Here is a 26,453-nt window from a genome sequence, read left to right as displayed (position 1 = left end):
TTTTTTATTAAATGTAATTTCATAAATATTCAAGATTGTCATATAGACAGTGGAAATATATACTACTGGCTTCTTCTATTTTTCGTACTGAGAAACAGAATCGTAAAAGTTGTCATGTCAGAAATCATCAAGGCATAGACTTGAGTTCAGGATTTAGTGACATAATAGTAATACAGAAATGTAGTGCCATGGAGATGAATATTAGATATTATTTCCTATTTTCATCCTCTAAATATTAACATTTTTGTTTAGGACTTTATTGGTAAAAAGAAGCTAGTTGTGTAGAGAGGAAAACAGTAAAATATTACAAAGCCACTAACTGTTTCTGTAACACCAGGAAATATTTACTGTCTGATGTAGAATTGATCACTCATCTTTGCAGTATCTTTAGAAAGCTGCAAAAAGTACAGGCATTTCTTCCTTAGCATGTTTTCATGATGTAAATTGGACATGGTAAAATCTCATAGTTAAAGAATATTATTTACCTTAAGTTTGCTATTTTCAGAATCATGGTAGAGAATCAGCATAGTTGGTAGGTATTACAAAGGAAGGAAAGAAGAGAGGGAGGCAGGTTGGGAGGAAGGATTCTTTTTTGGTGAGCACAACTTTTTGAACTTTTCTGTGTTTGTTTATTGTAACATTGGATAATAGCAACAATAATCATTTTTTCTATGGCAGTAAAATCATGAGGACATTGTATTTAAGCAAAAGTAGTTATGGTCAAAGGGTAAGTTTTGTATATAAGTTTTATAACTATATATACTTAGAGCTATCTGTTCCAATACTTTCATTATTTATCTCTTGGGGTATACATAGTCAGAAATCTTTTATTGGTGGGTGCATAATCATTAAAGGTTTGGAAACAACTCCATCCAGCTTCTAACACTTAATTTCCCCATTGAAACAATTACTCTTATAATACAACTTTCAATACCAATGTTAAGATTCCAACTATAGAATTTTTGCAGAAGACGATACAAAATTGGCAGTATTTGTTTAAAGCTTGTTAGATACTTGAAAACACTTTTCCCACCTTTTTTCATTTCCTCATTGTTTGATCTGTAGCTTTTACTTTGTCTTCACTTGATGGTCTCAGGATATGAGGAAAGTGAAAGCTGTTACCCTCATTGTGATCTTAGTGTTGGAATAAAAGCAGTGTCCAGCTGCAGTAGGTATTTGGGAAAGCTAAATCTGAAAGGTACTAATGACTTGTAATAGAAATAACTTTGAGGAAGATTATTCCTACTATTTAAATCCTGAAGTTTATTAAAACAAATCAGACACTCTTTCCCTTTTCAGGTATACCACGATTTATATAAATCCATTGTAGTGTACTGACATGGATTAATATAAAATATTAAATTCAGATGTAATTCTCTGTTGAAATAGTTTTTGAGAATAGCTTTTAAATACCAATTTCACACTACATGCATCATACAATTTGATATATGGCTTGTATTTGTACAATTTTCCTAAACATTTTGAGATCTATTGTAAAAAGTTAGATGTATTAAAAAATTGAATTGACCCCAATAGGTCAACAGTGTGTGGTTACATATACATATTTAATTCTTATATTAGAGTGATTTGGAATACCCCTAAGCTGTTAAATGGGAACCATAGCATTGTTATTTAAACTAATGTTTTTAATAAAAATAGATTTAATTTGGTTGCTTATTTTATTTTAGCGAAGAATAACCAGAATTCAACAAATAGAGAAGGACATACTTCGTATACGACAGCTTTTACAGTCCCAAGCAACAGAAGCAGAGGTTAGTAAATTGTCTTTTATTTGCAGATGTGAATATAGGTAGTTGTTCTAAGAAAAGAAAATACATGTAATTAATGTGGCATCATCATCAAATTAGATGTTCTTCTAGAGAATTGAGACACTTCATAAGTTTTGGTATTTAAAATTTATAGAGCCATAAATATAGATATCTTACTTCATTTATCAGTTTACATCAGCTAACTAATTTAATTTGGCTATTATCCACAAGTAAATAAGCTTTCTCTTTACGTGTAATCCATAGTAAAAATTGGTCGTATACATTTTCTATGCTTACTCCACAGACCCCATTAAAATGACGGTAAAAGGATAAAATGGAAAAGCACAAATACCGGGGAGATGACATCAAAATTTGGGCTAGAAAACAGATAAACAAGTGCACTCTTGTAGCATATAGTGGAGAGTTGACCCCTAAGTCAGCAGTAGGAAGTCCCAAAGCAACCTGTTATATACTGTGGAGTCCTGAGAGTTTCCAGAATTGGTTACACTAAGTACCTCTGGATGTGAGGATTAAAAAGGGGGTTAAAGGAAAGAGGATGGGGTCGGGGAGAACAAGAGGATGATTGAAAATTTGTTAAGAAGCCGGTGGAACCTCCAGGACCACTCTTCTACTCTGCATAGCTGAGTGACTGCTACTTTTCAGTCTCAGCAAAAGATGAGAGATTTATTCTGGAAAAGGTAAAATAAAGGGTCTTTTTGATTAGGGGCAATCCTAGTATAATTGTAGTTGAGGGGGGTCCCATACTAAGTAAATAAGTGAAAATTTACTTACTGAATGCTGAAACCCTCACTGGCATACAGGTTCCTAATACAGGCAAGTTTCTGGTAGCAACTTCTCTAAGAAATACGACTAACTCCAGAAGAAAGACCTAGAGGTACTGACATTGGAGGATTCCCCAATAAAACGACACAGCTAGACTACCCTACTGGATGGCTATAGTTGACAAACTCCATTCCTCAGGCATAGAGTTTCATAGGTAGCCCATTCCTCAATATGGCTGGATAGCTTACAACTACTGACATTTTAAGAAAGTTTCTAATAAGAAAAATTTAGTGGAAATAGGGACTATGCAAGAAGAAAACTTAAAAAATAAAACTAATTTTAATAGTCTGAAAATGAAAGATAAAGCATCCATAAAGCAAGAAAATGGTGGTATACAAAAGGAACATTCAGAAGTTTTTAAAAAGAAATGGAAGTTAAAAGTGTAATAGCAGAAATGAAAAATTCAATAGAAATTTTAGAAGATAAATTTCTCAGAAAGTAGAACAAAAGGATAATGCAGTGATAAATAAAAAAGATAAGAAAATGAGAGACTCATTCTAGTAGGGTTCAATATCCAAATAAAAACTGGTTCCAGAAAGGGAATGGAGAAACTAGAGGAAGGAAATCATAAAAATAAATTAAAATTCCCCAGAATTTAAGGGCATAGTTTTCCAAATAAAATGATCTCTCCAGTACTCAACACCACAGATGAATAAAATGGCATCAGGATGAAGTAAATGTAAAGGAAAATGTGATATGAAGGACAACAAGGACTGAGGGGGGGGGTAGCTGAATAAAAATCATAAATAACATGAAAAGGCAGGTAACCATTGTTAATACCTCCTTGTTTTTCTAGTTTAGCCATTTGTTTTGTGATTTTTAGTATATTCTATATACAGATTTTAATAATTAGAGAAAACTTTTGTATGTAAAACAAATCTGTCATGTCCTATCATCTCCAGCATGTATTTTCCATCCATGTATCTGTTCTCAGAGTATTCAGTCAAATAATGAACAGTTCTGTTTTAAATCAAAAACTTACTGCAGGCCCATTTATACACAGGGAAGACAACCCTGTCTAATGTTTAAAAGTGTAACTTTTGACAGTGTAGAGTCCTTTTAAAGAATGTTTTTATCCAGGCCTGACTTTTATAATAGCTTAGGAATTTTGACTTTAGTACGTATGAATTTGAAGTAAGTAGAAACGTGTATTTGCTAAGTAGGCAGTTTAAGTACAGTGTCACAGTCGTATTTCTAAAAGTAGTTTAACCTGGCTGTCTTAAGCCAGTATAAACCACATATTTGTAATATAAGGAATAAGTGTCCTTTTTGCAGTGTTGACTTACAAGGACCATTTAAAAGAAACAATATCTCTTTGCTCCTTTTTCGATGTCATTGTTGTATGTAGCATTCTGATTACTGTGACCTCTTTGGCTTTCCAGTGTAGTTTATCTGTGTCTCTTTTTTCCTTGATCAAACTTACTATGCTGTAAAAAATTGTTTTAAAAAGCAGCTTTTGTTTTTATTGTGCAACACTACATTCATACTTTCTTTTTTAATATTTTCTACTTTGAGTTTTTGCTGCTGTGTTTCTAGCTTTAGCTGTATAGTTTTATTCTCCTAGCTTTTTAATATTCTGATTATTACTGTTTGGCTACCTCTGGCAGTTTTTTTTCCCATTTCTAAATCAATATTTACATTTATTTTTTCTAGTTGATTGAATCTTTTATTTGTATGAAATGGACTCTTACTCCATTTAATACTCTTCACCTTGAATTTAGGTGTTAAGTTTATTGCAGGGTAGGTGCTTCTTTGTGTTTTTTGTATTTGTTCAAAATTGTATTTGTATCATTGGATTTGGAGTTGACTGTCTATCACTATGACCTAATCTTTTCTTGTTTCTTTTTGTTATAAAAATGGTTATATAATTCATAGCCTAAAATGGTTATTACATTTATTCAGTGAATGTAAACTGAAGGAAGGTGCCATGTCACATTTAAGAAAGAAACAAAATTTTTTTTTTTTAATTTGGCTGCTTGAAGTTTCTTTATTCCGCTATTGTCATTCTTATAGATCTGAGGGAGAAGCTAGGAAATAGAGAAAACTAGGGGTCGGACACTCATGTGTTAGTTCACATGCAGTGTAGACAAGAAAAGATGTCTGCCGAATAATTTCTCTACCATGAAGCATCTTATAGCTCTGTCTTTGCCCTACCTTCTGACAACTCTGAATTAGGGTCTAGATGCTGGACATAATTCAAATGATGTAATTATTGCACATGATTCAAATCTCAAAAGTTCCAAAAGAATATGTGAGGCAACCAGTGCCTCTGCTTTCTCATGTATCCTTTCAGACAGATTATTTATTGACAAGCAAATACATTTGGGGCACTCAAAGGTATGGGAGCTGTGAGGAAAATTATAGCATGGTTTAAAAAGCTCTAGGAAATAGCCAGTGAGAAATACTTATTAAAGTCCCATGCAAACTATTCTCACAGCTCATTAATAAGGACACAAGCCCACTTAAAAATGGGCAAAGGATTTGAATATACATTTCACCAGAAAAAATACAGAAATGGCTAGTAAGCACATGAAAATATGCTCAGCATCATTAGCCATTAGTGAAATACAAATTAAAACCACAATGAGATACCACTTCATTAGGTATGGCTAGAATCATGAAGGAAATCATAAGCACTGGCAAGAATTTGGATAAATAGAAACCATCATACATTGCTAATAGGAATGTAAGATGGTTTAGCCGCTTGGAAAAGTTGGCAGTTACCTAAGTTTAAAGCGTAGAGTTACCATACAACCCAGCAATTCCACTTCCAGGTATCTAAGAGAAACAAAAACACGTCCACACAAAGACTTTATCTTGAGTGTTCATGGCAGTATTATTCATAATAGCCCCAAAATAGAAACAGTGTAAATGTGTACCAACTGGTGAATCAATAAACAAAATGTGGCATATCCTTAGAATGGCATACTGTTAGGCAATAAAAAGGAACAAATTGATGGCACTTACTGTAGCATGGATGAACCTCAAAAACATACTAAGTAAAGGTAGCCAGACACACAAGTCCACATTTTCCGTTTATAATAAATGTCCAGAAAAGACAAATTCATAAAAACAGAAGGTAGGTTCATGGTTACCTGGGGCTGTGGATGGGAATGGAGATTAACTATAAATGAGCACAAGGGATCTTATTAAAATGATGAAAATATTCTAAAACTGGATTATGGTGATGCTTGGTAAGTTTATTAAAAATCGTTGAATTATACACTTTTGTGATAAAAGCAAATTTTGTGATATGTAAATACCTCAACAAAATTGTTTTGTCTGTTTTTTTAATGTTTTCAGTCCTAGGATAGAAAACTTTGGTAAAGTTGTCTAACAACTATGCAATGATGAAACTAGTTAGGATTTTTTTTTTATAGGAATCAGAACAGTCTCTTTGTTATTGGTGTTAGCAGTAGTTATAGATAGTGATTAAAAACCACAGACAGGCCTGTAGCCTAGGATCAATGAAAGAATAAAGGGAAGTAAATAAGTAAAGGAGAAAGAGTTTTTTAAAAAATGGATATAAGTGTTAAATACTAGTTTAGGCTCTGGAGTCAGACTACCTGGGTTGTGATACCACCTGTAGCTCTGCCATCTACTAGGTATGTGACCTAAAGCCATACATTTATCTTCTCTGTGCCTCAGTTTCTTCATCTGTAAAATGGGGACAATAATGGTACCTATTGGGGGGAGGGATATAGCTCAGTGGTAGAGGCCATGCTTAGCATGCACAGGTCCTGGGTTCAATCCCCAGGACCTCCATTAAAATAAGTAAATGAATGAATGAATGTAATTACCCTTCCCCCAAAAAAACCAGGAATTTTTTTTTAATGGTACCTACTTCATAGAGTTGATGTAAGGATTAAATAAATCAATAGATACCAAGTGATCAGTGCATAGCAAACATTAGGGGTTTTTTTTAAACTTCATCATATTCATCATCATCACATCGTCAGCTGGGCCTGGCAGCCCTGCAGGCCTACTGTGTTTCTTTGGATCTCACATTCTCTCTCTCCTAGAAATGACTGTTTCAACCTTCTGCTATTTCTCCTCCTCCTCCTAATAATGGTACCTCCTCCTTTACAGAGAAAACAGTAGCTATCATTGGAACTCTCCTTCCTACCAGGAACCATTCTGCACTCCTTCCTGTGCTTTGGATTTTCCTCTCCTGCCTTCTCAGGGACTTTGTACTCTTACCTCTTTTCTCTCACTTATTTATCTTCTTCCTCTTTTGTGACATGTTTCCATTGGCATTTAAACATGCTTACGTCTTACCCTTAAAAGTATGAAATGAACCTTCCTCATTTCCATCTCTTCCTGCAACTGTCTTAATCTGTCCCCTTCCTTTCCTCATCGTCTTTTCCTAATCTTCACTCCAGTGGTGTTTCTAGATTCCAAGTCTATATTTCCTCCCCACCATTTATTCTTAACCCTTGCCAGTCTAGTCTCTGTTCTCTTAGTTTCACTGAAATGGATCATCGATGACTTGCATATTAATTAAATTGACATTTTCAGTCTTCATCTTGGTATTTTCCACAGTGTTGAACATTTAACTGTTGCTTGAAATATTCTTCTCTTGACATCTATGACAGCACTTCTCTAGTTTGTCTGCATTCCTCAGACATATTTCTCTTTTTTGTCTTTCTCTCCCTCCCTGAGGTCACCTTATTTCTGCTTAGGGCTTCACTTACCATCTATATACTATTGGATCTCAGATTCATTTTCTGGCCCTGGATTCCAGACTCCTAAATTTATGTACCTGCTCTGCATCTCTGCTTAAGATGTCTCAAAGGCATTTTAAATCCAACATATCCAAAGCATAATTAATGATCTCCTCATAAGTCCTCCTTATAACTCCACCTCCTCCAAAAAACCCTCATTCTATTTTACTATTACCTGTCTCTGTGAATGACAGCATCATTATTCAATTGTGTGAGCAAAGGAGTAATTCTTGATGCCAGATCCGTTCATCCACTCACCACATCCAGCCTGTCAGACAGTCCTTCAGATTTACCTGTCTCCACTTCTTTTATCTCCATCACTGCTTCCCCTGGTTGTAAAGTACCATCATCTCACACTTTTAACATATAGTCTCCAAACTGGTCTTTTCTGTTTCCTGCCTACTTAAACCACTTAAAATTTGACTTTAAAACATCAAAATATACATATATCAAAATTCATCAAATTGTACATCTGAAATATGTATAGTTTACAGGAATCATACCAAAATAAAGGTGTTAAAAATAAATAAATAAAAATGCATGCAACTTTTTTCCCTTAATATACTAGTATTATTTATGTGGAGGCAAGAGTGCCTTCTGAGAATGACACTATAATTCAACATAATCAGTAAGATATTTTTTCAACCATCTTTTTGTTCTACTATTCACACTATGATTCTTTGATGTCCTAGAACAAACCATGCTTCCTCCCACCCCCAGTTGTGTATGTTCATCTGTTTACATAAAATCTTCATCCTCTACCCCTATACCACTTTCTAGAACTCCTGTTTGTATTTTAGATCTCACTTGAAACAGCACTTCCTAAGAGAGCTCTTCCCCAAACTCCTACACTGTATGACGTCCCTGTAACACGTATCCTAATCGGACCCTGTATGCTTTTCTCAGAGTATTTGTTAAAGTTTAAGCTTTATTATCTCTCTCATTATTTGATAGTTTCCCTCACTAGGCTGAAGCTTGAAGAGTGCATTGAGCAAGTGTGGCTGTGCCAGCATTTGATTCCTCGGCACCTAGTGCAAGTGACTACTGTTGCAGATGCTCAGTAATTACTTTTATATTGACATCTTCAGTTATGTTAGTGTCAGATCTTTGTAGTTTCAGTGGTCTTTGACTCATTTTGTCTCTAGATTGACTTTGTCTTCTCTGCTTTTGTTGATTTTGTTGACTTTTACAGAGGGATTTTTCCGATGGTCATTTTTCCTTCTATTTCTGGATTTTTGGAACTACCTCTCTTTTGCCTGTATAGAACTTACAGTCATTTATTGATGGAAATATTGGATGTAAATTAATTTTAAGTCACATTTTAAGTGGTCTAGAAAGCCTGAAGTTTACAGAAATTCCGTAGAAGCCATTCTGTAATATAGTTTTCCACTATGATGTCAAATTTTTTAAAGTGTAGATTTTATTTTTGAGTGTCATTTTCCTAGAGCAAGCACATTTATAATTGTTTCTATAAAAGATAATGGAAAATTATTTCATTTCTTTGATTCTGCACTGATTTTTTCAGAGTGACTGCTTTGTACTGGGTATAATCTATCTTGAAATAACAGCTTTTACTGGATCTAATCTGTCACTTTCATTTTACATAGCAGATGGTGGTTACATTAGAAGAGGGTTTTGGTCTTATTCATTTCAGAATCTAAGAGCTTATCTGTTGGTTTCAGATGACGTTCTTAGCAGGAGATATGTATATGTGTGTATATCTATATATTCTACGTATAAATACACTTACACAGAAGGTATTTGTAAGCTTAGGTAGTAGTTTAACTGTCATATTTGCAGCTCCATTAAATGCCAGAACCATGTGACCTTGCAGAAAAGACAGTTATTTGTTCTAGTTGGGTTGTATCCCTGATAGTGATGTGAGCACAGCTGGTGGAAGATGGTGTTTCTGTGAGTCTCAGAAAATCCTTTGTCTTGTGCAGCTCTAATGCTCAAGGGACACACTTCACTTTCCTTTTACCGAAATAGTCGACTGCCAGCCCTGCTGGAGGTTATGAAGTATAAAGTGCAGTTCTGTCCTTTTGTAAACCTGTATAGTTGATGTATTCAGAGCTTTAAAACAAGAAAGAAGAAAAGCTGAGGGCTAAGAAAGCATACACCATTTTTGTATATAATGATGTTAACTCCATATTAACAGAGGTCATCTCAGAGCAAGCATGAAGCTGGCTCACATGAAGCTGAGCGGCAGAATGAAGGTCAAGGAGTGGCAGAAATCAACATGGCATCTTCGGGTAGCGGGCAGGTAAATAAATTATTTCATTGGGGTTTCTCCTGATTAAATATTTGCGTATTTAAAAAGGAATGTTCAGTAAGACGATCTTCAGAATGATCTGCAAATCTTGTCTGTTTCCTTAGTCCCAAAAGGATATCTAGAAGGATTCTGTACCAAAGTGCTATGTCATTTTTCTTTATTATACACAACAATAATGCTTTCAAAATTTCTAAGAATATTTTATAGCTGTAAATTGTGTGTCTCTGTTTTAGTCTAAAATGATTAATGTGAGTAGAGTTTTTTTTGAAAAATAAATACTAAGCTGCATATTGGTTATATGTGATTTGACCTAGTTATTATTGCTTACATTGAATAGGTTTGCTCTTTCTCTGGCATTTTCGTACAGACATTTTTATGTTTTTAAAAGTGATCATAAGGACTTAGTTATAGTTTTTTTTTCTGTTATACTTCAAGATTATATAAATCTAGAAATGCAAATCCTATCTTTGGAAAAGATGATTCTAATACTCATAAAAAGTAGAAACATAGCCTAGTCATACTTATTATTATTTCTTTTAGCAAAATGATGGAAGTCAATTTGACTTTTTTTAAAATGTAGAACTTATCTTGTTATGCTGCAATCAATTTGCTGTTAGGCTTTTCTTGGAATGCATCCTAATATGACAGTATTTTTCATTGGAGTGTTCTGTATTCTCCACATTTTTTTCTATGGCTATTTTTACATATTGTAAATGAATGATTTTTTACAATAGAATTTCACTAAGTTGATTTTAAGGAAATTTTCTAACTGTTGATATAAAATATTCCTTTAGTACCTGCTACTTTTGATCATACTGTTTATTTAAAAAGAACATGCTTTTGTTAGTACATCAGAATTTAAAACTTAAAATGTCTCATACTTATGCATGACTGGAACATTGCGCTGTACACCAGAAATTGACACATTGTAACTGACTGTACTTCAATTAAAAAAAGAAAAAGAAAAAGAAAAGAAAATGTCTCATACTTAAGTATTTAAATTCAGTTTCCTGAGTTAAAACAAGAGAATACTTTATTTTACTGTTACTAGTTAGCATTGTACTGGAGAAAACTGTATAGATGGTAAATTAGGGCAGAAGAAATTATATTTAAATAGCACATTTGGGTTATTTCTTTGTTGTTTAGGGATTTGGAAAGATTGTGTGCTCCTACACATATGTAGAAAGGAGAAAAGTTCCATATTCTTAACAGAAAAAAATTTATTTACTTACAATTAGACCCACTATTAGTGCTTTGGGTCGTATTCCAATTATTATGTACTTTAAAGCCTCATGTATCCAGTAATATTGGATATTGATTTTTTAAAAATTTAATCCCTAGCACACTTCTTACATCAGAATTAATTCTAAGTAGATTAGATTTAATGTTGAAAATGAAAACTATTAAAAATACTAAAAGATTAGAAGAAAATGTGGGTAGAATTTTTACAATCCTGAAGTGGGTAGGAAACCATAAAATAAAAGATCAGTAGGTTTCATATAACAATGTAAAACTGCAGTATGCTGTAAAAAATCATAGCAAAATTATAAGACAAAAGCAAGATCACATTAATGAAGCTACAGGTACTCCTAGATCATAATGTAGATGAGTGATATATATCTGTATGACTGTAATTCAGTTATACCAAAATTCCTTTCACCTGTCCTAGCAGGATCTATACATATGACAGCCTCTTGGGGTTTGTTCATTTGTTTTGTTTTATTATTTGCTCCAGAGACAAAAACCATTGAGACTAATTAAAAATGAAAATAATCTCTTTGACTGTCTCAGGACCACAGTAGCATGATCCACCAAAGCTCCTATCCTGATGCCTTGTCTCTACCACTGTGTGGAAGTTCATTGTACATAGCCTGGTTTCCTGCCCACGTCCACTCTGCCAGAATGATCTTAACAAGAGTAAATCACCCTCTTTGTTAAATCCTTTGTTGACTTTCCCTGGTTTTGGAAAAAGGTAACCTTTTATTATGACCTGTATAATCTGGTTCCTACCTAACTTGTCAGCTTTATGTCACACTTTGCTCTCACCACTTGAGCCACACTGACCTTTCAGGATCTCACCTTCACTGCGCTTCTTCTTTCTGTAGCCTGAGCACACTCTGTGCCTGTTGCATATAGTGCTCTTCTCATCCAGTGCACTCAGTTCATGTGTGTCTGAGCTTAAGTGTGACTTTCTCAAGAGTCTTGAGCTGTTCATCCCACTATTACAGGCTGTCCTAGCATGTTCTTCTCCTCTAAAGACCACCACATTTGCCGCTTCACATTTATTTGTGTGATTATTTCTGTTTTCCCCACTGGACTGTAAGCTCCACAAGGGCAGAGATTCTTTCCACTTTTACCCAATGTCATATCCCCATAGTATCTGATAAATAGTAGATAGCAACAATAAATGTATGTTAAGTTGGAAGAAAAGACTAATATCCCTTCTAGAAATAGGATTTCTTTATCTGTCATTAATCTCCCCTGGAAGTTAAATGAAAAAAGAAAGCTAGAGGTAAATTATACAGTCAGATCCCTGTTTACTTAGTATATAGCTATGTGTGTAATTCAGATATGAATTGATTCTCAGATTTTCTATTTAATGTTTAGAATCAGATCGCTAGTGATATAATCAGTAAGTAGTCATAAAATTCAACCAAGAGTGGGAAAGAGATGATACAGTAAGAAAACCTTTTCTGCTGCCAATATGTGTTTTTAAACCTTTTATTATGGAAAATTTCAAATATGTACCAAGACAGACAGAATAATACAGTAATCCACATGTACCCTACCCACTTTGCCCTCCTATTTTATTTTTGAAGAAGATTCCAGTCATCATCACCATTTCTTGCATAAATATTTTACTGTGTATTTCCAAAAGGTAGGAGCACTTTTTAAAATTGAAGTATTGTTGACTTACAATATTGTGTTAGTTTCAGGTGTACAGCAAAGTGATTCAGTTATATATATATATATTTTTTTCCAATTACTTTCCATAATAGGTTATTGCAAGATATTGAGTATAGTTCTCTGTACTATATAGTAAATCCTTATTATCTGTTTTATTTATAATGATATTTATCTGTTAATCCTATACTCCTAATTTATCCCCCCCCACCTTTGATAAACATGTTTGTTTTCTACGTCTAAGAACTCTTTTTTTTTTATCGAAATATAATTGATTTACAATATTGTGTTAGTTTCTGGTATACAGCGAAATGATTCAGTTACATTTCTTAAAATTATTTTTCCATTATAGGTTATTACAAGATACTGAACATAGTTACTCCGTGTGCTATACAGTAAATTCTTGTTACTTATCCATTTTATGTATAGTTGTTTGTGTCTTTGTCTGTTAATTCCATACTCTTAATTTATTCCCCACCATGAGTTTGGTAACCATGAGATTGTTTTCTGTGTCTGTGAGTCTGCTTCTGTTTTGTATATACATTTATTTTTATTACTATTTAGATTCCACATATAAGTGATATCATATAATATTTGTTTTTCTCTGACTTCATTTAGTATGATACTCTCTAGGTCCATCCATTTTGCTGCAAATGATAATATTTCATTCTTTTTTTGTGGCCAAGTAACATTTCATTGTATATGTATACGGCATCTTCTTAAATCACATCTTCTTAAATCAGTTGTCTCTTGATGGACACTTGGGTCATTTCCATGTCTTGGCTATTGTAAATAGAGCTGCTTATTGTAAAAGAACATTGAGGTGCACGTATCTTTTCAAATTAGAGTTTTTGTCTTTTCAGGAAGTATGCCCAAGAGTAAGATTGCTGGATCATGTGGTAGCTCTATTTTTAGTTTTTTAAGGAACCTCCATATTGTTTTCCATACAGGCTGCACCAGATTACGCTCCTACCAACAGTGTAGGAGGGTTCCGTTTTCTCCACACCCTCTCCAGCATTTATTGTTAGAGACTTTTTGATGATAGCCTTTCTCACTGGTGTAAGGTGATACTTAATTGTGGTTTCACTTTGCATTTCTCAAATAATTAGTGCTGTTGAGTATCTTTTAAGTGCCTGTTGGCCATCTGTATGTTCTATTTGGAGAAATGTCTTTTTAGGTCTTCTGCCTATTTTTTGATTGGGTTTTTTTTTTAATTGAGTTGTATAAGCTGTTTGTATATTTTGGATATTAACCGTTTGTCAGTTGCATCATTTACAAATATTTTCTCCCATTCTGTAGGTTGTCTTTTCATTTTGTTGATGGTTTCCTTTGCTGTGCAAAAGCTTTTAAACTTAATTAGATACCATTTGTTTATTTTTGCCTTTATTTCTTTTGTCTTGGGAGACAGTTCTAAGAAAATACTGCCATGATATGTCTGAGAATGTTTTGCCTATGTTTTCTTCTAGGAGTTTTATGGTGTTATGTCTTATATTTAGGCCTTTAAACCAGTTTGAGTTTATTTTTGTATATGATGTGAGGGAGTGTTCTAACTTCACTGATTTACATGTAGCTGTCCAACTTTCCCAACACCACTTGCTGAAGAGACTGTCTTTTCTCCATTATATATTCTTGCCTCCTTTGTCATAGATTAATTGACCATAGGTATGTGGGTTTATTTCTGGGCTCTCTATTCTGTTCCATTGATATATATGTCTTTTTTTTTTTTTTAGTAAATACCATACTGTTTTGATTACTTTAGCTTTGTGGTATTTTCTGAAGTCCCAGAGCAGTCTACAGATTTAATGCAATCTCTGTCAAAACGCCCATGACATTTTACACAGAACTAGAGCAAATGATATTAAAATTTATATGGAATCACAAAAACCCAGAATTGTCAAAGCAATCCTGAGGAAGAAGAACAAAGAACACTTTTTAAAAATACATAGCTATAGTGTCATTATTACACTCCTAAAGAAACTAACAGTAATTTCTTAATAGCATTAGATATCCAGTCAGTCAGTTTTGCAAATGTTTTATAAATGTCAAAATTTTTCAATTTATTTGACTCAGGGTGAGATGAGGTTCATGCAATGAGATTGGTTAATATGTCTTTGAAGTCTCTTTTAATCTATAGATTTTCTCTTTATCTTTTAGTTTTTTGTTGTTTGTTTGTTGAAGAACCAAAGTTGTTTATCTTCTAGAGTTTTCCATAGTCTGTCTGGATTTTGCTGATAATACCTCCATTGTGAAGTTTGACATGTTCCTCTATCTTCTGTATTTCTTATACACTGTCTTTTCAGTCTAGAGATGTGATCAAATTTGGGTTAAACCCTTTTCTTTTTTCTTTCTTTTTTTTTTTTTTGACAAGACTTTTTCCTAGGTGGCATTGTGTTCTTCCATCAGGAAGCATATAATGTCTGGTTGTCTGTTTTTTTGTGATATTAACAGCCATTGATACTTACTGCCTACCTAGCTCCATTAATTTGTTAAAGGTTACAAAATTAGCTGTAATATTTCTTTAAAGAGAAACTTCTCCTTATCTATACTATTTGATTACTGCCAGGGACAGTTTGTATGAAAAAAAAGGCAGGGTAGGGGAAGTGCTTGCTTCTCCCCCTTTTACGAGAGGTTTCACAGTGATTTGGACACTGCTGCTACCTTTGCAGTGAACCCTTCTGTGTCACTTTCTAAAGTGAGCAGGAGAGGACAGAAGAGGGGCTCCGACCCAGCAAGTGTAGCTGAAATTGACCCTGTCCCAACCCTACTAATTTTAATGCTCAGACATAGTCCTTTGAGGGCCCTCAGCAAACATTTGAGGGCCTGTAATAGCAGTGGACATTTAAGGGTGAATAAGGAGAATCAAAATAAAAAGATGCTCGATTCTGATATATAGTGGAAAGGAATTGTACTTACTTGAAGGGGTCCCCTCCAGCCATTCATCTTATCCCCACCTCTCTACTCCCCAACCCATTTTTCACTCTGTTAACTTTTTTCCTCACCCCTTTCACCTGAAAGATATTATAAAACTCTTTCATCACTGTTCAGTGTCTGTTTACTAAGCATCTGCATTATGCAAAGACTGTTCTCAACCCTAAGGTGTGGTGGTGAGCTAGATAGATGCTACCTTGTCCTCAAGAAACTTATACTCTAGAAGTAAGATGGATGAGCACTTTCCACAAAGTGTGTTATGGTGTGGAAAGTGTGGATTTTGGTCCTAGAGGAAGTTACCATTTCATTTATTCTAACACCTTTAAAATGGGTAAATTAAGTATAGTAATGTAGGTAAAAGATGACGGTGGCTTGGGAGTTAGGGAAGAACTGATTTGAGTCAGTCAGCAGATACCTGAGTATCTGGGAAGGTTTAGGAAATGTAATCCATAAAGTTTTAATGTCAGATGAGAGGGTTGAGGAGGAAGGAGAAATCAAGAATGACTTCCAGGTTTTTGTCTTAGGCAGCTAGAGGGATGGTCATGCATTTCAGCGCTAACACTAGATAAGAAGCAAGTTTGTCGGGGAAAATAATCTAGTTTCAGAAATGTTAGGTTTAAAAATGTTAAGCTGGACAATGAAGTAGAAATGTCAGATAGGCTATTAGATAATAGGTTTGGAATTGAACGGAAGGGTGAAAATGTGAAAATTAAAGGTATGGGAGAGTTTTACATCCCCTGTGATTATAGAACGAGATTATAGAACGAGAAGATGGAAACCCAGGTTAAAATCCCAAAGCCAGAGAACAGTATTGTTCCAAAATAGAGGAAATAGTTAACAGTGTCCACCATTGACCATAAGGACTGAAAAATCTTTTGAGAGGTTTCACCAGATAAAGAAGTTAGGTGCCGATCTCGGCAAGAGCAGTTTCATTGGCTTGCTTTCTTCTCTACCTTGTCGTACTGGAGTGAATAAAAAGTAGAAGAGAGCAATTTGAACTAACTCCAGAAACTCTGAGTGTAAACTGTCCAAGAGAGAAAAGGCAAATAACTGACACAGAATACAGTTTTGAGAGAAAATTGAGAGATTATTTGTTGTTGTTGGTTTTTTGGGTTTTTTTTTTTTAAGGTAGAAGAGACAAGCATGTTTGAATGATAATGGGAAGGAGCCAGTAGGAAGAAAGCTTGAAGATCCAAAAGAACAAAGAGAAATAGGGAGGGCAGGGATCTAGAGCACACCTAGTAGATGGGCCTTAGATGGAGAGAGTGTCTCAGAAGCAGCAGCAGCAGAAGGTGGAGATGGATATGGAGGCGGGTGGCTTTGTCAGCTTGGTAGCAAGAAGTTTGAGGCAGTTCTGTCCAATGGCTTCTATTTATATGTAAATTAGAATGTAAAATTATTTGTGGCAAAGGAAGAAGAAGGGCCACGTTTTTATACAAAAGGAGATATATCTAAAATAGCCACTGTGAGAAAATTAAGGAGAGTGACTATGGAGATACAAGGATTGCAGGTGAGGTACTAAGGGCCCAGGTGTACTGGTGACCATAAATGTTATATGGGCAGCATCCCGGAGAACTATGTGACATTCTCGCATGCTCAGATTTCTCAAATACTGCTCAGCAGTCCATATTAGCATGTAGGGAAATCAGTTGGATTTATCTGCATTCTCCGTGTTTCCAGACAGATGGAATGGAATACCCATGGGGCAGAGGTACTGAAAAACTAACAAGAGAATTATGGAAGTGATGGACCACGGTATATCTAAGCTGGAGATACTTTGTAGTCCATCAAGAGATTCATGCACTGGGTGTTCCAGTCATTTCAAAGAAGCTTTCTTGGGGATGGTTAAAGGAGATTTCCAGAAGAATAGGTTATCAGAGTTACAACAAGCACATTATTCAGAGTTGGCACATTTTGGGGTAATGGAAATGGTCCAGGATACAGCCATAGATGTCAGTGGCTAAGATGGAGTAGAGGAGGAAAATGTCATTGAGGATACCAGAGAACTGAGAGGCCAAGGCTTTGAATGGGACATAAGTTACCCAGAATGGTGGCAGTAATTAAAGTAGAAGGAAGTCAGTGACCATTGTGCCAAAGTTACTTAATGATTGAGGACAGTGAGTGGGTGGTTAATAGATGATAGCACTGGGCAAAGGGAAAGGTGATTATAACACAAGGAGGTTTGGGGTTATTACAGGAAAGTGGAGGAATGTGGTGCTGAAGCGTGAGGAGAACATAGGATTGTGCTTCCTCCTCACTCCTAGGTCGCAGGGTGTAGGAGAGAGGGCTGCAGCAGGGAGTGGCTTCCTATGAGAGCTAGGTTTCAGGAGTGAAAGGAACAGTATGTGAAAAGTTGAGGATGTATGGAGTGTGGAGCCGGAATTTCCAAAGGAAGTTTGGGTAGGAAAGAAAATAGGAGATAGGGTCTCACACATAACATTTTTGGACTAAGAGTTAGGAACAATATGGAGAATACTTTTATGTTTGGACAGTGAGCAAGGCCGATTTAATGTATGTGCAGTATGACTGTTTTAATAGGTCTTGAGTTTGTGAGTTAATCACACTCAGATTTCTTCAGAATTTAGTCATGAGTTGGGTGGGAAACACTTCTTAGGAAGTTACATTTCTTGCAGGTTACCATTTGTCTGCTACCTCTGAAAGATGTCAGTGCAGACCTGGCCATAATAAAAGCACCCAGGAAAGATTCTCAAGGCTCAAGTTCTAGGCTTATAGGTAGAGTGAGTATGGGAATATGCTCTTGAAATCTCCTTATAATAAATGCATCTGGATTTCTAGCTAGGTAGATTGGGAGAACAAGGCGGGGAGTGTCCCAAAGCCAAGCTTAAAGACAATTTGGTATCTACACTGAAATGAATGTCAGAAACACATTTTATTGTGGACATAGGTTTTCCTTTGTTTCAAGATTTAACCCCTTGCTTCTTTTTCTGTTTCAAGCAGTGTGTTAGTTATCTGTTGCTGCTTAACAAATTTAGCAGCTTAAAACAACCAACATTTATTGTTGTTTCTGTAGGTCAGGAATCTTGATGCGGCTTAGCTGAGCACCTCTAGTTCGGGACTCACAGCTCGCAGTCTAGGTGTTGGCCAGAGCCACGGTCATCTCAGGAATTGACTAGGGGAAGGTCTGCTTCTAAGCTCACTCATATGGCTGTTGACAGGCCTCATGTCCTCAGTCTGTTGGCCAGAGATATCAGTTCCTTGCCACTAGGGCCTCTGCAAAGGGCAGTTCACAACATAGTATCTGGCTTCCCTCAGAGAGAACAAAAGAGAGTACCCAAGATGGAAGCCGCAGTCCTTGTAACCTTGTTTTGGAAGTGACTTTGCATCCCCTTTGCAGCAGTCTGTTCACTAGAAGCCATTCACTAAATCTAGCTTGTACTCAAAAGGCAGGGGGATTACATAAGGGCATGAATACTAGGAGACAAGGATCCTTAGGGTTTGTCTTAGATCCTAACTACCAGGAACAGTAAAAATATGTAGGTATCCTCGAAGATAATATTTTTCCTTCAGGATAAGGAGTCATTCCCCTTCTACTGTTGACCAAGAAAGGTCTGTTGCTTAAATTTCCTTAAGTCTCCTGACTATTCTCTTTACCTTGAGTCTTGGTCCTTCAAATCCCTCCTCTTTATTGCAATCAGAATAAGCTCTTTGTCTCCAGATCAGTCAGTCAGTCAGTCTATCTATCTGTCTTTCACACACACACTGTGTTCTTTCTGACTCCTGGTCTGGGCTGCCCTGTGGCTAACCCCCCTCTTATTAACTAGTAGTTCAAGTCCAAAATCAGATAGCACTTTACCCTGTACTCATTGAGTATATGCCATTCCTCTGTGTTCACACGGCCTCTGTCAAAGCACTTACTGCTGTGTACTTACATGTTGAGCAACCTGTCTAGACTCTGTGTGCAGTGAGGGTGGAAATGTCATATTCAGTTACATCCCTAGTGACTAGAACTGCACCCAGAAAGTAGCAGGAGCTCAGTAAATGTTGTTACTTGGTTGCATGTGAATTGGAACACCACCATAGAAGCATGCAGTAGCTGGTGGTTGTGGAAAGGGAGGCAGGATGAGTCTTTCTCTGCCAACCCTTCTCTCTACCCTGAGGAGGTTCCTGCTCCTCCAAATGAGAAGAACCCCTAGAGGACTAATCAGCATGAAGCATCCAGAACCACATAAGGAGAAGAGACTAGAAAGGGGAGCCACACTGGGGTTCTGTACCAAGATTCTTACTCTCACCCTAGATTTCCCTATGTGGGTGTGTGTGTAAGTGGGTACTCATATGCTTCTATATGGGGAGACATCAAAAAGACCTCTCGAGGTGTGACTTCTTAAAATCAGTTTTATTGTGGAAAGAGTAACATACAATAAAATGTACCCATTTTAAATACACAGTTGAATGAATTTTACATTTACAGTTTTTTCCTACAATTACATTTACAAATTTAATTTTCTCTTAAAAACGATATTTGTTGTCTTTGATAGAATGAATCGCCATTCTGACAGATGTGAGGTGATAACGTTTTGATTTGTGTTTCTGTAATAATGTGTGATGTTGAGCATTTTTTCATATTCCTGTTGGCCATCTGTATGTCTTTTTTGGAGAAATGTCTGTTTAGCTCTTCTGCCCATTTTTTGATTGGGTTGTTTGTTTTTTTGATCTTGAGTTGTGTGAGCTTGTTTACATATTTTGGATATTAACCCTTTGTCAGTCACATCATTTGCAAATATTTTCTCCCATTCCAGAGGATGTCTTTTCATTTTGTCTGTGGTGTCTTTTGCTGTGCAAAAGCTTTTTAGGTTCCATTTGTTTATTTTTGCTTTTATTTCTTTTACCTTAGGAGATAGATTTAAAAAAAATAGTGCTTCAATTTATGTCAGACTGTTCCGTGTTCTCTTCTAGCACACTCTCCATATTCATTGCTTTACTCAGACTTCCATCTGTCTGCTCCCAAAATCCAAGGCCTTTAAATGTTATTTTAAATAGTTTATAGGCAATAGTTGTTTCTTCCTGTTTTCCATCAGTATTATGGTGTTTATGCTACCTCAGCTCTCTCAGTGCAATTATGTTTTCATGTCTTTCTCCAGTAGACATTTCATGCAGTCTTCTCTGTACTCTGAGCTCCTGGAGAACTTGGACTGTACCAAATTCACAGTTTTGTGGTAATTTAGAGCATTTCATCACTCAGTAGAATGTTCTGTTAATCAATTTATATTAAACTGAATGTGGTTTCATGCCTTTTGATTTGTGAAAGAATATTACTCTAGGATTTCTTCAGTGTTTGGTTACTTCTGTATTGTACTTTAACTGTCTTTTGCAATAGTATTTTTTTTCCTTCTTTTTCTCTGAAGTCTACTTACGTATATAGGTAAAAATATTCATTTTGAGCAGTTACAACGTTCACACTTTTAATGGTATATTTAGCTGTTTACCTAAAGACATTCATTTGGCATACTTTAATATGAACTTGGCTATATTTATCTATAATCTAAATTATACTGTCTATCATTTGCTTAATTTCTAGGGTTCAACTGCACGAATAGATTACGAAACAGCCAGTGTTTTGAGTTCTAGTAGCACGCACTCTGCTCCTCGAAGACTGACAAGTCATCTGGGAACCAAGGTAACAGAGTATAAGCCTTGTCACTAGTACTAGTACTCTTAATACTTTATTAAAACATTTGTCGTTCATCTTTTAAATTCAGCTAGAGGAGAATTCTGTTTCTATCACCACAGTCTCTTAAAGAAATGACACCACTTCTCTGCAAGTAATCTTAAGCTCCAGCCCAGCTGCTTCCCGATCACTCCCGGTGACTTTATGCCTCTGGGCCTTGCCTGCAGTGGCAAACACCTCCACTCCTGCCCCACCGCAGAATGACTGTCAGAACCCTAGCCAGCCTTCAGAACTCTTCTTAGGCTTTATTTCTCTACAAAACATTTTATGACTTCCAGGGTCCTCTCTCCTCCCCATGCAGTCTGGCTACCTCCTTTGAATCACTACAGTTGGAGCACAGGGACTGTTTTTTATTTATCCTTTATAGCATCTAGCTCAGAGCCTGCACATAATGAGGGTTTAATAAATACTAATTTAAGTGGATGGAAAATTATTGACATTGAATGTTATCCACTGCTGATAAATGAGCTTTCTTAGGGTCTCTTAGGTGTTAGTAAATATTTTAGGACTTGAGAATAGAATGTTTGAAAAGAAAATAGTTACTTTTATTATTGTTTTAAAGCCAGAGGCTTTAATATTGTATGAACAAAGATGAAATTCTGGTATTACTCAACAATATATTTTCAGTTCAATCTAAATAATTGCATTAGTTGTTTTTACACCATATTGTACATATTCTTTTACTTTAATAATATAATGGCTCTTAGGAAAAGCACTACTGAAATAACTAATACTGATTTAAGAAATGAATTTTAGAGTGTCAGTGGTATTGTTAATATGAGACTTAATCCTTTTAATAACTCATAATATCTGCTGCTTGGGACCACTAGTATGCCAGTAACTGTGCTAGAAATTGTATGTTTATTCTCTATGATCTTGTCGAAAATCCTTTGAAATATTCTTGTCCTTCTTTTCAAAATGAGAATACTGGAGCAAAAAAAGAGGTTCAGACAGCTGTTGTGTAATTAAATTGGGATTCAACCCCAGAGCTGTCCAACATCAACAAGTAGCTTTTACTATAATGGAAATTTCTGATGCTCAGCAGCACTGTTGCATGAACACTGGCAACTAGAGTACCATTTCCTTTTCAAGTGATTTATGATGGTAATACTAAGACCTTACTAGATTTTTGAATGCCAGTTACCGTCCTATACATGTATTATTTCATTTAATCTTCACAAAGTAAACACTATTAGGTAAATTTCTCCATTTTGCAACTGAGGTAACTGGGCCTCAGAGAACTCCAATAACTTGGTCATGTCACGCAGCTCACTCGTAAATGGTGGCGCCAGAATTTGAAAGCCTGTTTGTCCTCAGTTCTGTACTGCCTTCCCAAAGCTTTCATATCTAAGAGTGGTGTGTGTTTGCACTTTTAGAGTAGAGTTTCTCAACCTCAGCATTACTGGCTGGATAATTCCTCATTGCACTGTAGGATATTTAGCAGCAGATATTCATCTGGTCTTTACCCACTGGATGCTTGTCGCTTTTCCTCCCAAGTTGTGACCACCAAAAATGTCTCTAAGACGTTGCCGAATGTGCCTCAGGGTGGTCAAAATACCCCCTGATTAAGAACCACTAATTGAAAGACTTGATACACGTTTTATATGATAAGCCTCTACTTTTACGCAATAGCTCTAGCTTCTAAGTAAAGTCTTAGAGCTCATTGTCAGAGAGTAATTGATGTTTACCAGCTGCTTTAAAGAGAAAGTTGAATAAGAATCCTCACTTTGTACCCCTATATGATCAGGGCATTTTTCATTTTATAACAGATTTTTACTTGTATAAGGGAGAAATCATAATTTTAACGATATTATAATTGTAATCTGGTGAGGTTTAGTGATTGCTGGAACTAGTACTTAGTAAATAATAATTGTTAAAAATGTTTCCTATTTATTCATCATGGTTGTAGATTTTAAAAAATTAAAATTTTAATATGTAAAGAATTTAGATAAACCACATTTCTAGCTGTGTGTGTGTGTGTGTGTTTTGAGAGAGGGAAAAAAAGTTGATTGTCGTTCATTATAATCAATGAATTATCACCAGCTGATCCAGACAAACAACAATTTAAGTATGCAAGAGCCTACTTTGTCTTTCAACACTATATACTACCACTACTAATATTTACTCATAAACAAATTTGTGATGATTATATGGATTTTGAAATAACGCTCATTACTTCATCCTGGAGAGGGGTTTTGATTTTGTTTTTGTTTTTTTAATGAGTTACAATAAATATCCCATTCATCACTTCATTGGTGTTGACTTTTGGATATTAAAGTCATAATTTTGTTTCTAAACTCATTTGGCCCACAGGTGGAAATGGTGTATTCATTGTTGTCAATGCTTGGTACTCATGATAAGGATGATATGTCGCGAACTTTGCTAGCTATGTCTAGCTCCCAAGACAGCTGTATATCCATGCGACAGTCTGGATGTCTTCCTCTCCTCATCCAGCTTTTACATGGCAATGACAAAGACTCTGTGTTGTTGGGAAATTCCCGGGGCAGTAAAGAGGCTCGGGCCAGGGCCAGTGCAGCACTCCACAACATCATTCACTCACAGCCTGATGACAAGAGAGGCAGGCGTGAAATCCGAGTCCTTCATCTTTTGGAACAGATACGAGCTTACTGTGAAACCTGTTGGGAGTGGCAGGAAGCCCATGAACAAGGCATGGACCAGGACAAAAATCCAAGTATGTTCCCTATAGTGCATGTTACAAAGCAAATGCTAAAGTTTCTGAAATGAAAACTTTTTTAGTTAGGATGGTGTCTTTATGAATAGGAGTGGGAAATTCATATTACCCATCTACACTGCTAACATAGTTTAAAGCTTAATTTCTGTATTTCCCTAGAAAAAATCAGCAAAGGAAAATGTTACGTGTACTACAATGCAACCAAAAAAGAGCAGAAAATCAAGACAGACTTATATAGAGTCATAGCATAGAAGATCCACAAAGAACTTGAGCACTTAAGTTGTCCATCTCTTTCATTTTATAGATTAAGCTCAAGAAAGTGACTTTACATAAGTTCCTTCAGCTATTAGTGTCAAGTCATAATCTTTGATATTTGCATATCACTCTACTCAGTGGTTACAGAGCTGTGTTATATCTGTTATTTGATCCTCACAACAGCCTTGTGAAGTAGGAAGGGAAGGTATTATCATCTCCATTTTACAGATGAAGAAACTGAGGCTCAGAGAGGCTAAAAGACTTGCCTGTGGCCTCACAGCTAGTAGGTGGTGGAGCCATGATCAGTGGCCAGATCTTCTGACTCTCAGCCCAGTGCTCTTCCTCCTGCACCACCCTGCTTCAGGCGATGGGGCCCCAGTTGCTGGGGGTGATCAGCCACCCAGCTCTTTGCTCAGGGAGAAACCCTTGGCCTCAGGAGCAGGGAACATGGGAGTTGGGACCCTTGGGGACCTAACTTACTTCATTCCTGTAGCAAGAACCAAAAGCAGTAAGTATATAAGGTAAGACCTTCCTTTCACCTGATAACACACACATGCACACACACACATGACAAAGGACTGTTGTCAGCATCTTGATTTTGGGGAGCAGGAGGAGGAGTGATGATGAGAGCATGATCCATAAAAATTTAGCAGATTTGTTTTAGGTTAGGTATAAAGACGAATTTAATCAAAGTTTAAAACTTTTCGAGAATAAGAGAACAGCAGATGTAGTCCTTTGTATCTATTCGTCCTAGGGATGAGGAGAACTAACAAGGTACTTTACTGGGGAAACACTGTGTTTCTGGATTGTTTTCTTTGGTACCCACAACTACATACTGACTTGCATTTTGTGCTCTTAATACCTGTTCTCAGAAAAGTTAAACAGAATAAATATTACTACTTCTGAAAAACAGACTTGCTTTTAAAATTTTTGTTTCAATTAACAGTTTTGAAACTTTGTGCATAGTATTAAATGTGGAGGTACATTTTCTTGGACACCTTTTCTTTAAATTTTTGTTTACTATCTAGTATCTGTGTAGATACTAGATACTTTCTCTACTAGGTTTATACTAGGTTTCTCTACTACATTTGTATACAACCATGTGCCTTTAAGCCATAGTCATGACAATAGTTTAAATAGAGATTATAAATAGAAAGTTTTATACCAAAATGTTTTTATTCTTTCATAGAGTCATAATTTTAAGTTATTATTTGAGTTATAGCATAAACTTGCATAGGACTTATTCTAACAGACCTAGTCAAAGGCTGATGAGAGCTAAACATTTTTATGGAAGCAAGAAAAACTCTTTACCTATATTTTCCTTTCCATGTTTATGGTATTCATCTATTCAGCAAATTTTTGTTGATTCACTAAACTGCTATGCATTGGGGATATATTAGTGAGCCCTAAGTATTTTTTAAGTATAACAAAGCTCACTGCTTTAGAGGAAACAAAGCGCTACGGTTTATGTCAATTTTATTTTTCAGTGCCAGCTCCTGTTGAACATCAAATCTGTCCTGCTGTGTGTGTTCTAATGAAACTTTCATTTGATGAAGAGCATAGACATGCAATGAATGAACTTGGTAAGACAAAATATTTCTTAATGCCATGGAAGAATACTGAAGATTTTTCATCCTTGTGGTATTAGGATACAAGGCTACTAACTTCTAGTACCACCTGCTTCCCTCTTGTACCAAATGACCATATTCTGGTGTCCAGAGGAGAAAATGTCCTAAGTGACAGAAATTGCTACCCTGTTATAACCTTACTTGGATTTTTAATATCTTAGCCGAAGATTAGAAAAAATACTAAATGGGCCACTCTTGCCCCTCTTGTCAAAGTAGACCTTGGCTGACAGTTGATGGGGAAGGTAATTTGAATTGTTTTGAGACGTGGAGCTGCATGACTATTCTTGAACTCAGTCACTTCTGATGGATACCAGAAGAAATTATTACTAAGATTCTCATTTATCCTCATGGTTATCAGTACTTTACTGGCTTTTCATGATAAGCAGCGTGGTTATCTCTGAAACTGGTTAATATAGAACAGCATTACACTCTAATTTATGTTAGAAACATTCCATTAATTTTGCAAAGATTACTCTTTTAGGTATGTGTTATCACACACTCTGAACCTATTATAACCTGCATTTGTGCACCCCATTTTTCATGTAATGGTTTTTCTTTGATTTCTAGGTTCATTTTGCACGTGTGGTCTTTATAAGTTGCATTATGCTGAGCCATCTCATGTGAACTGGATCTCTCCAGTCATGCCACAAGCAAGAACCATGCACTGAGTTCCCATCTTAGTGTAGCTGTGCCCTTGCTTTTTGTGCTGTTTGTATACGTTATGTTCCAGCTTTGTATTCCTACCACTTCAT

At 35.8% G+C, this 26,453-nt stretch overlaps 1 protein-coding gene across 14 annotated transcripts in view; it reads left to right on the top strand.

Moving 5' to 3' along the window:
- The window catches only part of APC (APC regulator of WNT signaling pathway), a 127,278-nt gene that overhangs the window by 75,488 nt on the left and 25,337 nt on the right, over nt 1-26,453 (top strand). For 10 of the 14 annotated variants that reach the window (XM_031448815.2, XM_064483145.1, XM_031448818.2 and 7 more), the window contains 5 exons: nt 1,689-1,772; nt 9,495-9,599; nt 20,977-21,075; nt 23,440-23,818; nt 25,561-25,656. In XM_031448815.2, coding sequence (XP_031304675.1) covers nt 1,689-1,772; nt 9,495-9,599; nt 20,977-21,075; nt 23,440-23,818; nt 25,561-25,656 — 763 coding nt within the window. The remainder of the gene's footprint in view (nt 1-1,688; nt 1,773-9,494; nt 9,600-20,976; nt 21,076-23,439; nt 23,819-25,560; nt 25,657-26,453) is intronic. The other 4 variants (XM_031448820.2, XM_031448819.2, XM_064483169.1 and 1 more) reach the window with 1 other exon arrangement.

Source organism: Camelus dromedarius, chromosome 3 (genome assembly GCF_036321535.1).
Source record: "Camelus dromedarius isolate mCamDro1 chromosome 3, mCamDro1.pat, whole genome shotgun sequence".
Lineage (NCBI taxonomy): Eukaryota > Metazoa > Chordata > Mammalia > Artiodactyla > Camelidae > Camelus > Camelus dromedarius.
Note: the sequence above shows the minus strand (reverse complement) of the source record. Positions and strands in the feature narration are given on the sequence as shown.